At 43.3% G+C, this 15,467-nt stretch overlaps 1 protein-coding gene across 1 annotated transcript in view; it reads right to left on the bottom strand.

The window, feature by feature from the left end:
- Hhat (hedgehog acyltransferase) overlaps positions 1 to 15,467 on the bottom strand; it is a gene marked incomplete in the record, with an annotated part of 314,509 nt that overhangs the window by 151,900 nt on the left and 147,142 nt on the right. The window contains 1 exon segment of the mRNA XM_013504483.1: positions 2,002 to 2,037. Coding sequence (XP_013359937.1) covers positions 2,002 to 2,037 — 36 coding nt within the window.

Here is a 15,467-nt window from a genome sequence, read left to right on the forward strand (position 1 = left end):
GGCACATTGGACTTGTATCCAGAATGTCCTCTTAGACATCCACCAAGACCTTTCTCTCTTTTTATTTTCAATAAACACTCTCCTAAATTCTTCTGTCTGTCTATAAGTTTATTCTTCAACTTAAGGAGATAAAGAACTTGGATTTACTAAAGTTAACCACGTCCCCAGCACCAGGCATGTTACAGCCATTGGCGTGCTCCCTCTTTCTCCTCCGACCATGCTTAGGAGAAGGACTGAGTCCAGACAAGGACAGGGAGGTAGGAGCCCAGAGGCAGGGCACCCCATAAGCAGTGTGCAGTAGGCTTCACAATTATTTGCTGAGTAAATGAACAATGTTTTTTCATATCTACCTGCCCTCCTTGCCTTCTCATTCCATTCATTCACTCCTACCACAAATATTTCTTGAAGGGTGAGTCCATACACATTTCTGAATTTTATCATTAATCACTGATTAAAATGTGATTCCTGCCCTCAGGAAGTTACAGACTTACATCCTCCACTAGAGAGTCACAGTACAAAGTACCAGAGACACAGTTCTAAGACCCCAACTATTCCTGGATGTGTACTTAGACAGCTTTTTCTGATCAGTCCTTTATTTCTTCTGCTAAGATGCATGTCTCTTTGCTGGGGAAGCATAGCAGTTTACACATCTCCACCTGTGATTGAAATTCTGGAAAAAACCATTCCTTGGATCTGGGGTAGGCCAAGGTGATTATAATGTGCAGCCCTAGAAGAGCCCTTGGAATAGAGGACACAGTATGTGTGACCTGTCTTAGAGTCCCGCTATATGCAATCCAGCATAGAGGACAAATAAAGGTATTATGAATTATGAACATTCCCTTCAGAGAGCACTGTACCAGCACGGGGGTAGTCATGCACTATTTCATATAAAACCTAGACAAAAATCACAACTGACCTACAGATGTTATCAGACTATTCATCAGAATTAATGAGCATTCAGAATCTTTAGTTTACACTGGTTCCTCAGCAACTATTATTGCTTCCTCCATACATTTTCGACAGTCATTTTTACCACTATTAGAGCGATATATGCATGATACCAAAAATCTAGAAAATAGCAAAGTTGACTTTAAAAATCACATATACTCTTATAAAACTACTAATGTTCTGGTGTATTTCCATTTAGTCTTTTTTTTGTTTGTTGTTTTTTTTTTTGTTTTTCTCCAGTACCGGGAACCGAACTCATGACCTTGCGCTTGCCAGGCAGGTGCTTTGCTGCTGAGCTAAATCCCCAGCCCTCCATTTAGTCTTTAATTCAACAGCTATTTGAAATTAATATGCCCCATAAGCCAACTCTGGTAAAAATTACTAATAAACCCAGATATAAACTGCCATCTGTAATCTCTTTCAATTTGTACAAGGTTGTGCCTTTGTGACTGTAAAATGATGGGCAGATTCATCTTAAAAACATTAAATTCAACAGGGAGAAACTGGTTCCGAGGGATGTTTAATGTCTAGACATGAGGTGGTATTGCTCACTTTTCTGTTTGTCTTTCCAGCACCTCAGAAGATGGAATTCAGATCTCGGTTAACTTTTAGTTGAGCAAACTCAACATAGGTTTAAACATAGATTTGCTTGATTGTTTAACATGAAAAACATAGTGTTGGGGCTGGGGATTTAGCTCAGCGGCAAAAGCGCCTGCCTGGCAAGAGCAAGGTTGTGAGTTCGGTTCCCCGTACCGGAGAAAAACCAAAAAAAAAAAAAAGAAAAAGAAAAACATAGTGTTGGATGGGGCTGGGGATTTAGCTCAGCAGCACAGTGCCTGCCTGGCAAGCGCAAGGATGTGAGTTCGATTCCCGGTACAGAAACATCCCCCCCAAAACAAAAACAAAAACAAACATAGCATGGGCAGTATTTTCTTGACAAATATACAATTATCATTATTTATCAACGTATTTAACAAGAATTGATTTTCAATTACAATGTTCCAACATAGACATGCTATTCAATGTTATCTAAAATAGAAAGTACTGGCTTACCTGATTAAGAAATTATGTAGTCCAACGTCAAAATACCTGTTCAAAGAGACAAACACAAGCAATCAATACAACATATTGGCACCATCGTGCACTTAACAAAAAATATAAAATTTACACTCAGAGTGTGGTAAAGAAGTGGATTTCTCTATGACAGCGGTTTTCAGAGGTGCCTCCCCTGTGGCTAAAAACACAAAGGCTCAGGCCCCACCTCAGAAACCTGATTCAGAAATTCTGAGGACGAGGCCCAGCAGCTAGATGTGTTAAGCCCTCTACCTGATTCTAATGCAAAACCACAGGCACATGGGCTCTGCATCAGCCAGGCTCCAGAAAGTTACATCACCAGGGAAATGAGAGCCTTTGCACAGGGAGTTCTGAGAATTAGCAGATACAATTAACAGATACCTTGAGAGCACAGGTGCCCTAGCAAGTCTAAGGAAAAGGTCTTACAGTAGATCTCCAGGTACCTTCTACTTTTCCAGTAGAGGAGTCTTTTTATAACACTAGTTCTCTTTGATGTTCTCAGAAATAAATAAAATATGTTTATTTCTCAGAAATAAATAAAATATGTTTTAAAAGCACAAAATCACACTAGTCAAAAGGAGGGGACAGGATCACCTCTGGTCGTTGAGCTCTGTCCAGTTAGTTTTGGGACATTTCCATGGAGAGCAACCTGTCCCAAAGCTGGGTGTTCACAGGCAGGAAGGTAGAAGCACTATGGCTCCACGCACTGGAGCCTGGCCTGTGCCTAAGCCTCCTACCAGGCATTTGTAAGCTCTGGGCAAGTGCGGACCATTGAAGTCACAGTCTTCCCTATACCGACACAGTGGACTGGCTTAGTCCACATGAATGGCACTAACACGCTTATTCCCTCCTGCCCCGTGTGGTATAAGCCAACACCATGCTCTCCCTTTGAGTGTAGCTGCAAGGTGCTGCTGCTGTCCTTCAGGCAAGTCACTATTCCTAGCACACCCACGTGGCTGTCATGACCCATCCAAGTACTGGCTTCCTTCTTAGGTTAGCAATCTACCTAAAAAAGGCCAGAGTTAATCCTGTTCCTTCAGGCAATGGTCACAGGGATTAGCCTGGAGTAGGGTCCAACTGCTCAGGCCCTCCTGGCCCCAGCTTCCAGCTCCATCCTTGCTCTATCCCTGAAGCAACCCAGCATACTTGGTGCTTCCTCTATCTGACATTATAATAGGATTCCTATCAGGTCTTTTTAAATGACAAGGTTAATTTTTGTATATAACTATTTACAGATCATCGACTGAGGGTAAGTGAAAATAGAGAAACTAGAAGTCACAAAATAAAGTATACAATTTGCTATATTACTTACCCAAAATAATTACAAAATTCAAGGAAAGGGGATGAAGATACCTAAATTCCACTAACTCATAAGCCTCTGTGCAAAGCCGTTCTCTAAAGGGAGTTCTGCCTCAAGGACAGCAGACTCCACTTGCTCTCTCACTGATCCAGCTGAGATGCTGGAGTCTCCCTGCAATTGTGCTGGATGCGCAATATAGCAATGACCCCCCCTCTCCACCAAAGCCAGGGCTACTTTGTTCAGCTATAGAAGTAAACATCCGTGCCACAGGTAGCAATGTAAATCTGCCATATCTGCCCATGGGGGTAGGACTGTGTAGATTAAAAGGTTTCGGCTGCTCTGTGTCTTTCAGCACTCACTCAGCCTTTTCCACTGCATCAGCTATAGCAGGAAGAGATTTCCAGGAACACACGGACGTGGTCTACAGCTTTAGTACAGTGGCTGGAGTGGGGAAGAAGACCCTGAAAGATCAATGGGAAATCTAATAATATTGCTAGAAACTGCCGTTCCTGCCTAGAGTGTGCCAAATGCTCTGTGCTCACACATGCATGTGGTTACCACTGAGGCAGGCACTGGTATTCCCAAGTATTCATGAAGGACTTAAATGTCCAAGAGACGAGGTAACTCACGGAGAGCTCACAGCCGAAGACAACGCTGGGGTCAGCCTAAACTCTCAGGGGGATGAATGGCTCGCTCTTCCCAAGCACCCTGCTGGATTATGTACTGGCGCTACTCTTCCTGGAGATAGCTACTTGAAAACAGCGCGCCTTTTACAAATGGACCCCGCCCCGCGCCACCTGCTGCTCCCGCCTCTGCTGCTCTGAGGCTCCCACCAGCCTGGCTTGCCCTCCCTCAGACACGCGGGCTCTGCATCAGCCAGGCTCAGAAAGCTACCTAAGTTCTCTTGGGTCAGTGCCCTCACTGGGGAAATGGACAGCCTTTGGACAAGGAGTTCTGAGAATTAATAGCTATAACAGAGACGTATGGCTAAGCAGAGTAGCTGGTACCCAGGTCACACTCAAGAAATGGTCACCTTCTTCCTGCCTATTTTTAAAGCTTGCTTTAATGGAGCCAGGTGGTGGCAGCGACCTGTATAAGAGGCTGAGGCAGGAGGATTGCAACTTCAAGTCCAGCCTGAGAAACTCAGCAACTTTGTAATGCTGTTTCAAATTTTTAAAAAAAAAATTTTTTTAAGATTTAGGGATATAGCTCAGTACAATGGTCAATCCCTAGTACTGAGAAAAGTGAAGGGAAAAAAGAAAGAAAGAAAAGCTGTTTTAGTGGAAGCCTCATTCCTCATAACTCAGTGGGGAAACAAGCTATAAAAAGGAAACACAGCGCCTTAAAATGCAGCTGGGAGAAAAAGAGAGACGGACACAGACAGATATACAAAGACAGAGAGACAGACAGAGAGGGACAGAGAGACAGAGAGAGCTCATACTCCAGGGCCCCCGAGCAGGGCAGCTGGAAAGCTGCAGGGTCGGGAGGCACAGGCAAGGGCCTTGGTGCCAGTGGGACAGAGCCCAAGAAATAGGCAGGAGAGCAGGACTGCAGGAGCCACGACAAACCCATGCTGCCTTCCCATTCCCGGTGAGCATCTCAGTGCCAACGCCAATGGCCATACACACACCGCTGGGTACTCAGCTCTGCCTGTGAGAGGCTGTGCCCCCTAAATCTCAGGTTCAACTGCCCAGAAGTGCAGAGTGGGGGCACGGGCTGTGCGCTGTGCTGCTCTTCACAGGCATGTGTGCTTGTCTGGGGGCGGAGGGAGTTGGGGGCTTGGCCTGGGCAGGAGCTTCAAGGATGCCTATGACAGGCAAGCTCATTAGGGTGGATAAGAGTGTGAGTGGTTGACACAGCGAAACTGAAGTGAAATGGAAAGGATCAAAGGTGGAAATTAGCATCAGAAGATGTGACAGGAGAAGTGGAAGGGGAGGAAGTCAAAGCACCTCACAGGCATGAGTATCCTCCACCACTGCTGCACTGCTTCATCGCTGTGGTGATCATTCACATGCAGTGACTATGTTCTCAGTGCATTCTATGCCCTAGGACTGACCAGGGGCCTGTGGCACACAGGTGATCACATAAAAAGGCCCCCGACTCTACTGGAACTCACATTCTGGCTGGAAATAACAAACAAATGAGTGAATGAGGGGCATCTGTAGCGCAGAACAGAAGCAAGGTGGTGGGGCAGTGACTGGCCCCACAGTGTTCAGAAGTCATCTCTGAGGAGGGGTTGTTTTTCTGCATGGTCAGAAAGGGACAGCTACATAGACAGCAGAGAAGAATGTTGCAGATAGCAGGACAGCTCTGCAGGATGCAATTTGGGTTTTATCTGAACACTGACAGGAAGCAGTAGGTGGGTTTCAGTAGCAGAGGGGTATTTTTTAAAGTACTTTTAAATTTCATTCTTTGGGGAGAAGGGGACATAGTACGCCTTGGTCTGTAGGTGAAAAGGGTTACATCAGTGGGCATCCTAGAGAATGGAAAGTAAGAGGAAGCAGGGCAGGGGAGGTATGAAAAAGCCATTGCTCGCCCCAAGATGGGAACACTGGAAAGGACAGACAGGCATAGATCCAGCTATAATTTTATGGCAGAGTCCAAAATGTTTATCAGCAGACCCAAGCATGTGAGGAGAGCTGGGGTAAGTGAGGGGAGGAAAGAATGGCTTGTAAAGTGGTGAAGCGCCCTATACTGCTCAGTTTCAGGTCAAGCCATCCAAAGGTTTCCACCTGGTCTTTGGCTTCCCACGGAACTTCCTTAGCAGCACATGTGCAGAGTAAGGGAGAAAAGGGTGGCCTGACTGGCTTAACCTGGGAAAGGCTCACCAGCTGTGAGAGCTGCAAGTCAATGAGGCTACACCTTTTCTTTCTATAATCAGAGTGGCAAAATGTACATAGCAAAATTTACCACTATAACCATCTCTAAGTTTACATATCAGTGCCATCTAATACATTCACAATGAGCTGGGGTTTAGCTCAGAGATAGAGCATTCGCAGGGGCCTGGGTTTGAACACCAGCATGTACACACACACACACACACACACACACACACACACACACACACACACACATGCACACACACACAGTGCATTCTCATTGCTGGGCAGCCATCTCCTCCCTCCATCTTCAGAACCCTTTTGTCTCCTCAAACTAAAAGTCTGAGCCCACTAAACATAAGTCCGCCTCCCGCCCCTCCTCTTTCTTGGCAACCATTATTCTCTATAAATTTGACAATTCTTGGTACCTTCTATAAATGGAACAGTACAATATTTGTCCTTTTGTGTCTGGGTGGCTTTTGAAAGTAGGGTTCGCCTAATTCACAGTAACACCAACCATCACTTTCTTTAGACCTGCCCATAGCTTCGAGGGAGGGATGTGCTGCAAATTCATCTCTTTCCATGGAGGTGGTGGCCAATCAGCCAAAGCCCTCTTCCTTCTCCTCCTCCTCTGTAACACATGGTCTGGCTCCTGGAGACTTAGCTTTAGCACTCCATATATGGAGTATTTAAAAACTAAACATACTCAAAATCACATTCACCTTATGAAATGTAACAATCTTTCAAAGCTAACATTTGTCTTCCTTGTTTTGCTAATGAACAGAGAATTTTCCATTCTTACAGCATGTATGAAACATTTCCATTGCAAAGCACATTATGAGGCTCTGAAATACTTCCCAGTGATAATTTTGTGCAGCCACCTAAAGCATGAAGGGTTCAACCACTAAGAACTAATATTCTAGCCCCAGAGCTGGGTCAAAAAGCAGGATCTTAAAAACTCATCTCTGAAGAGCCTTCACAGTGAATAAAAGGTACAGTATAATTCAAGCAAGTTATAATTCTGCTGCCCATCTTCCTTGGATCATGGAAAGAAAGGGCAGGCTTTCTAAGAGAAAGTAAAGGTTATGGTTTCTCACTATGGGAACCCAGCACCTAGAGTAGAGAGAGAGGAGGGTGTTAAGGACAGTATGCAACATACACATAGTACTTAATACATGCCAGGTATGCTTCTAAGCTACACACATGCACAGTTAATCTCCACAACCATGCTATGAGGTAAGTGCTGTTATTATATCCTCTTTGCACAGGAAGAAACAAACACAGAAAAGTTCAGCAATTGTCCCACAGGGATAAAGCCAGCATCTGAACCCAAGTAGAGTCTATCAGCCAGAATCTGCCTCCCTGCTCCAAAAAACAGGGTCCTCTTCATCCACTTGGGGAGCGCAAATACCAACAGATGTGAAAGCAGTGGAACAGACCAGGTGTCTGGCCTCTTCCTTCCAGAGATGTCAAAGACATAACTTTGAGGATTTTGCTGTGGATGGGGCTGCCTGGGTGAAATCCTGCCTCTTATAGAGAATAATAAAGCACGAAGAGATCAGCCTACCCATCAGCCTTTTCTAAACATAAAAGTAGTGTTTTCCCAAGAGTGAAAAAGTGGTTTGATATTAGGAAATCCATTAATATAATCATCACCTTATAAAACTACTGAGAAAAATCACTTGATCTTTACTGTAAATTCAGGAAAGGCATTCACCAAGACCTAAAACCCAGGTAGGTGCATTAATTCTCAAAATGGTAATAACTGATGGATTCATTCATAGCATAATAAAATATGTATGCACTTTAGATACCAAGCCAGTGCATTACTTAAAGAAAGAAAAGACATTAGAGACTGTACTAAAGTCAGGGACAAGACCAGGATGCCCACTGTCTCTGCTCCGAGGAGCTGACAGATGTATTCACCAAGCAACTGAAAAAGAATGAGTAACAGAACTACACGAATGAGAAAGGAAGGGAAGAACTCACTCTACTTGCTATACATATGACTGTCATATGAAAAATTTACAAGAATCATGGAAAACTGGCCAACAAGGAAATTTTAACAACAGTGGGTTAAATTTCAACATACAAATTAACATTAATGTTCAACTTAAAACCAGTAAAAAGACCTTATTTTATGATTTTAAAACAGGGAATACTGGAATATTTAAATAAAACAAAGCCAGGCATGGTGGTACATGCCTGTAATCCTCAGGAGGCTGAGGCAGGAAGATTGTTGCAACTTCCAGACAAGCCTGAGCTACACAAAGTGAACTCAAGGCCTGCCTGAACTGCATAGCAAGATGTCTCAAGAAGACCAGAAAAAGGGGCTGGGGATTTAGCTCAGCGGCAAAGCGCCTGCCTGGCAAGTGCAAGGTCATGAGTTCGGTTCCCAGTACCGGAGAAAAACAAAAAAACAAAAAAACAAACAAAAAAAAAGAAGACCAGAAAAAAAAAATTCCAAATCTAGAGAGAAAATTATTTTTTAAAAAACCTCCAAAAAAGACATCAAATTAGGCATGAATGAGTCAAAACATGAACTGCTGTTAGCTAGACCTACTAACATAGAAATGTCAGTTTCCTCAAAGTAATTGATAAATTTAATGTGATCTGAATAAAAATACCATCAGGATTTTTTTTATAAACAGACACAAGTTTATAATAACATTTAACTGGTATAACTAAGCAAAACTAGCAAGGAATATTCTGGAAAGAAAAAGCAATGAAGGGAAATTAAGCTTACCACACATTAGAACATATCATAGCACATTTATATTAAGTAGTGTTGTGGGGCATGAGCAGGCAGACCAAATGAAGCAGAATGAGAAAATCTAGGAAGAAACCTAACACTTTCTAAACAAACTTCTAAAGTCAAGTGTGGGTTTGCATGGGAGTGTGAAGGCCCAGGCATGGGGCTGCTCACACCGATTAGCAGGCGTTTCTCCTTGGGCACTCTCCATCAAGCACTCAAAAAAGACCCAGGGTGAAGGCTAGTCTCAAAAGCAGAGAGCTATGTGTCTGCTGCAACAAGACTGGAACCAACTACTACAGTTTGGATCTAGCACATCCCCAAAGGCTGGCGTGTCAAGGGCTCAGTCTCCAGCTTGGTGCTACTGGGAGGCAGTAAGACAGGTTGGAGGTGGAGCCCAGTGAAGATCTTCCAGTCACATGGAGCATACCCCTGAAGGGGACAATGGGACTGCACCCGCCTTCCCACTTTTCCAGCGGAAGGAAGTGGAACTTGGCCCCGTGCAAGCAGGCTTCTCCACCAACACTCTGGCCCAATGTGCTACGCTGCAACAGGCCCACAAATGAGGGGTCCACAGACCACAGGCCAGAACTTCTCAAACTGAGACATAATAAACCATTTTCTTTCATGAGGTGATGATCTCAGGCGTTTGTTGTAGACAGAAAACCAACTAACACACCGTCCAAACTGGTAAGGCCTGACTGTGCATAAGGAGTCAATTAAACATCAGAGGAACCACCACCATAAAGTAATATGAAATGGTCTCCAGGACAAACTGTTAGGACAGTAGAGCAGAGAAAGCTGTATATGTTATGTGTTATCATTTGCTAAGATAGGGGTAATGCTGCAGAGGTTGCCTAGTGTACACTGGGCCCTGGGCCCCATTCCCAATACCACACATTAAAAAAAATAAAGTACATTTGTCTAAAGAAAGGAGATGGACATAAATACATATGCACATACACACACACACATACATACATTTTGCTTCTTAAAATAAAAAGATAAACTTTAAATTTTTATACAGCTATTCATAGGGATAGAGAAGAAGCACAGCAGAGGAAACAATGAAAGTCTGAATATATTTTGCCTTGTAAATTTTACTTTTGAAGCCATGTAAAATTTTCATAACAAAAGCAATTTAAAAGAAATCTAATTAAGTACTAAGTTTGCAGTGTATTACTGAAAAAGGGGGAGTGGATTTTTGAGTGATTTTAAAATATACCTAACAGTGACTGATTATCTTTAAGATCACACACAAAAAAGATGTTTTTACCTTTTCAGTAATCTTTTTAATAATGTTGGCACTACTCCTTTAGAACTATTTTTGCATGTATTATGAACATTTATGTTCATTCCCTTAGAGACACTGTGAAATGATAGGAAACCACTCAAGAGTAAAGGGCAACTGGGATGTGGGAAAAGAGAAGGGAAAGAAGGAGAAATTTTGTATGTATGTATATACAGGATAGTTAACATGGTTGTTCTTCTGTCTTCTATTTCTATGCTGAAAGAAACTGTCAGTGAGTCTTTGGTTGACCAGTATTGCATGTCTATATCTGTTTTCATGAGAAGCCACTTTGAAGATATCAGTATGTAATACAACCACCATTGTTAATTCCCTACCACTTTGTTTGTAACTCTGTATTGTCTGTACTGTTCTTGTGATGTTGTAAAATGTTGTATGTCTGTTAATGTCCTCCTTTTATTTTTAAAATTAAAAAAAAAAAAGATAAAAATATAGAAACCAAAGCAGGTAAGTACAAACTTTGTAATTCTGCATTTGAGTCAGAAATATCAGGATGAATTCCGAGTTGTTTTCCTTTTAAAAAAATCCCTTCTCTATGTCTACTGAAAAGGCCTAGGGAAAAAATCCTAGGTGCACTTAAGTATTCTCAATCTTGGATTATGGTTTTAACAACTGTTTTTTACAGAAAGGAAGCAAAGCTCCTTGGAGAAACAGCTCATTCCAAGTATGGGACACCAAATGTGTAAGAACAGATCTTTGAACTTCCTTTTTACCTGGAACAGTTCATCTGACCTCTTTCCAAAGGGCTTGGTTTTCCATATAAAGATGTGAAAACACCTTTGGAGCTGTAGATGGAAGGGAATAAGGGAACAAGGGAACAAGTGCTCTTGTGTGCACTGACTCTGTCTCTCTTTCTCTTCCTCCCTGCTCCCTCCCTCACTACCTAACTTAATTTCAGAGAGCACTAAAGTCCCTAGAGCTCCCCTGTTTGAGCCTCCTCACCAGACTGACCAGAAAAGAGGCATAAAGACAAAGGCGTTTGAAAAACATTGAGTGGCAGCCCAGAGGCTCACAAGACCAGGTCCCTCAGACTTCATTCCTTGTACAAAATGTCACAATGCTGTCCTCTTCTCCATCCTGTCATCTTCATTTCTAAGACTACCCGAGACAATGCTTTCTGATAACCCTGGATCCCGATATCACGGGTCATCTTCAGCTCCATCTGTTTCTGTTTTTAAAAAGTTACGTGGTGGACACGTTGTTTTGTCTGCTTGTTTTTTCTGAGAGGAGGCCCAGCCTCCTCTGGACTGACATTCTATTTTTTTTAGGGTTTTTTTTTTTAGGTTTTTTTGTTTTTTTTCCAGTACCGGGAATTGAACTCACGACCTTGCGCTTGCCAGGCAGGCGTTGTGCCGCTGAGCTAAATCCCCAGCCCCTGGACTGACATTCTAGAGACAGTGAGTCCTCCTGCTGCCTCCTGTGAGAGCACAGACAAGACACGAAGCCTAAGCCAGTGCACCCGTGCTCCCAAGATCACTTCTCCTCTCTAGAGACTGCAATGAGGAAACCATTACTGCCACTGACTTATCCCAAATGCTGCAATCTGCTGACTATCACACCATTTTGCTGCCACAACAGAATAATAAGTTCTGTTAAAGAAGCAATTCTAACATGAACTATAGGTCCACGTTCACTGAAATAATAACTGATGTCTCCACTGAGCTTTTAAATTTACAGGTACTGTTACAAACATTTTTTGACAAACTGTAAGGAAAACAGGAGCCATCTGACAGCCAAGGAAACTGCTGCATGGTGCCAAACAGGTCCTGGACCATGGCACTCTGTACCACTGTAAGCTCCATTGTCATGCCAATGAATGAAGATTAAATTATTTGCCTTCAGTTACAAAGTCTGATAACCCAACTTCAACTTGAATTCAGATCTCTTCACTAAAAAACTGGGGATTTAAAAACTACTTATTGTCTTGGTTACTTTTTTCTTGTTGCTGAGACAAAATACCTGATGCCCAAAATTAAGGAAGGAAAGGTTTATTTAGCTTAGTCTGTGAAGGTTTCAGTCCATACTCAGCTGGCTCCAAGGCAGAGTGGCACATTGCAGAGGGCAAAAGTTCACGGCAGCAGAGGACAGCAAAAGCAACAAGAGCAAAAAGGAGGAGTGGTGGCAAGCAGCCTCTTTTTCTCCCTTACATTGTATGCAAACTATCTGCCCCAGGGCAGGTGTAGCACTCACATCCATAATTCCAACATTTGACAGTGAATCATTCATAAACTCCAGAAGCCTGCTGCATGACTACATGAGGTTTGGGGGTAACATTCAGACACTTATGTACTATAAATTAAATAAGATATGCTTTCCAAAAGATCATAATTCCTGGAATAAAACAGAGTTTGCTTTCTATTCTTAGAGAAATACAGTGAATTTGGGGAAGTAAAATATAGCAATGCAGGATATTGAACTGCTGGAATATGACTATGGTTGAAGATTCCCTCATATTGATGAAATTAAAGCATCTATTGAAGCACTGTTTTAAAAAGAAAAGCAAGTATGTAGGATGTGGTGGTATATCTATAGCCCCAGCACTCTGGGAGGCCAAGGTAGGGGGATTACAAATTCAAGCCCAGCCTCATCTTGTGTCAGAAATAAAAATTAAAAAGCCTGGGGATGTAGTTCAGTGCAAAAGCCCTGGGTTCAATACCTAATACTACTGAAAAAAAAAGTGGTATCAAACAGTCCATGAAGAAGGTCTCAGATCAAGTAAGGTTGCACACTGGATGTTTATGTGGATATTTCATTCTTCTAAGCACTGCCCTGTGCCTCTGGGGCTAAAAGCCCATAAACTAACACTTCCCAGATGTCCTACACCTTGATTTCAGATCAAATTCTGCCAATGAGAGGCATAATCACAAAACCTGAAAGCCATTCCTCCTGTGGGTGCAGGTGGGGACAGACCCATGGGTCTCTGCCAAGAGCAGACACAGGTTTTGCCAGCTTTTGTGGGGGTGGAGGCTTCCTGAAACCCCAATGTGTGCCACACAAATTCATGATCAGTCATGACCAGCAGAAGCTTCCAACAGGCTTTCCACCCTGCCCCTACTAGCCCTTCTAGGCAGGCTCTGGCTCCCCCAAGTTAACTGTTGCCACTCCAGGGACCTAGAGTGGATTCTACTTCCCGCCCAGATTCCAATGCAATAGATGAAAGGTGGCAGCTATGTCAGGCAAAGGGGAGTGGGGAGCAAGGGTAGAAACGCATGTGCCAGGGGATCTTAGTGCTTGGCAAATGCTGAGGAGACCGAGTCTATGGGCCAGAAAAAGAAGAGGGGAGAAACTGGTTTATTTCACAGGAATTTATTTAATACGAAGCCCTGGCCTTCTGTGTGCCAGGCACTAGATGCTGGAGAAATAAAACTGAGTAATTTGGGATTCAGTTGAGTGGAGAAGATATAATTGATGTAAAGAATCTAAACTAAAGTGACAAACATGGGAGGTAAGCAAGGGATACCTGTGTGCTCCCAAAAGAAGTATGTTCATCCCACTGGTGCAGGCGTGAGGCTGTGGGACACACAGACAGGGTTCTCAGTTCAGATGATGCTCCAGGTGGGTTTTGAAGGACAAATACAAATTGGCCTATGAAGGGCGGTATTCTCCAGAAAAGGCATGGGTTCCACAGTAAGTACTCAGGTCCCCCACACTAGGAGCCAGTTGGCAGTGACTTCCGTAGAACATCATTCGGGTCAGTCACTCATAGAAGGGGAGTGGCTCCCAAGCAAGGACATTACAACAGACTTCCCTTTCTTTCTCTCACATAGCACTTGTAGAAAGAAGTCACGCGGCAACCAGAAACAAGACACAGAGGAAAGAAATCCACATCTTTAAGAGAACTCCTGATCTTTCCACCGCAGTTGCCTTTGAGAAGAGACTACTGAATATCTCCAGATGGATTTATGACTTTTGCCTTTTTCTCCTCCTCAGGAAAAATTACACAGAAACACAGGACCTTAGCATCTGTTTATAAAGTAAATTCAGACCACGATACCCCAGAATTCAGGAAGTAAAAGAAATTAGTCTAGGCCTCAAATGGTTGGGTTCTGGGAACTGGGGTAACTAAATAATCTGTAGGAAAGAAAATGCCACCAGGTCAGAGAATTTAGCACAAACATTAAGTCTATTATTAATATACCCCTAAAAACTGAACAGTAGCTTCTGCACATATAGATTTACAACCAGGCACCTTATTAAAACCTCGTTCCACTCAACAGCACTTCATTTGCGAAGGCAACGAGATGGCACGCCATGAGTCAGGCAGCACTGGGTGGATGGGTCTGTGCATCGTGGTTTGAGACACTACTACCACCCGCTCACTTCCACAGACATAATCTCCCCTGTTGCAACAGCTGGACATTTGGCTTTGCCTCTGTGAGAAACCCCAGGCAGTTGGTGTCAGCAAAGAGAGAGAAGACAGCATGTGGAACTGGGTGTGGCACCCGAGGCTTCTCTCCTTTGCACACTGCAGTGAGATACAACACCAAAACCCCAATTCAAAAACAATGCTCTTAGACCTAAAAATGATGCTGGACAACAGATTTCTAAAATAAAATCAGTACTGGTGTCACTCTCGCTAATTTGTGTGTTTTCTATTTTTACTTATTTTGGAGGCATTATCAGAGATTGAAATCAGGGCCTGCACAGCATGCCACCTCCCAATCACAGCCCACTGTCTCCTTTTTTTGAAACAGGCTCTTGCTAAATCGTCTGGGCTGGACTTGAATTTGTGATCCTCCTGCCTCAGGCTGCCACAGCATTGGGATTACAGGCATGCGCCACCATGGCTGGCTCAGTTTTATTCCCATATTAATTATACACAGGAGGCTTGATGAGATGGCCCATTTGTGTATTCTCCTACCTGACTGTCCAGAGTGTAAGCACACTCCCAAGGTTTCAAAACACCTGGGTCTTAGGTCTTCGCAGCCTCACCTATGCTCACTACCTATGAGCAGAATTTCTACCTTTTCTTTGGGTATTTCATTCACTAAAGGTGGCTGTGCTCATCCAAGTGACTATGCAGTTTTCCATCTACAATTTTCTATCAAATTTTCTTTATTGAAATTCAAAAGAAAAACATTAAGGAGCAGCGTGTGCTGGTGCATACCTGTAATCCCAGCACTGGGTAAGCTGACGCAGGAGGACTGCTGTGAGTTTGAGGCCAGCTTGAGCTACATAGTAAGTTCAAGGCCAGCCTAAACTGCATAGCTAGACCCTGTCTCAAAAAAGAAAAAAAAGGGGCTGGGGATTTAGCTCAGCGGCAAA

The sequence above is a fragment of the Chinchilla lanigera genome, unplaced genomic scaffold, assembly GCF_000276665.1.
Source record: "Chinchilla lanigera isolate Chin_1 unplaced genomic scaffold, ChiLan1.0 scaffold00088, whole genome shotgun sequence".
In the NCBI taxonomy this organism is placed as follows: Eukaryota; Metazoa; Chordata; class Mammalia; order Rodentia; family Chinchillidae; genus Chinchilla; species Chinchilla lanigera.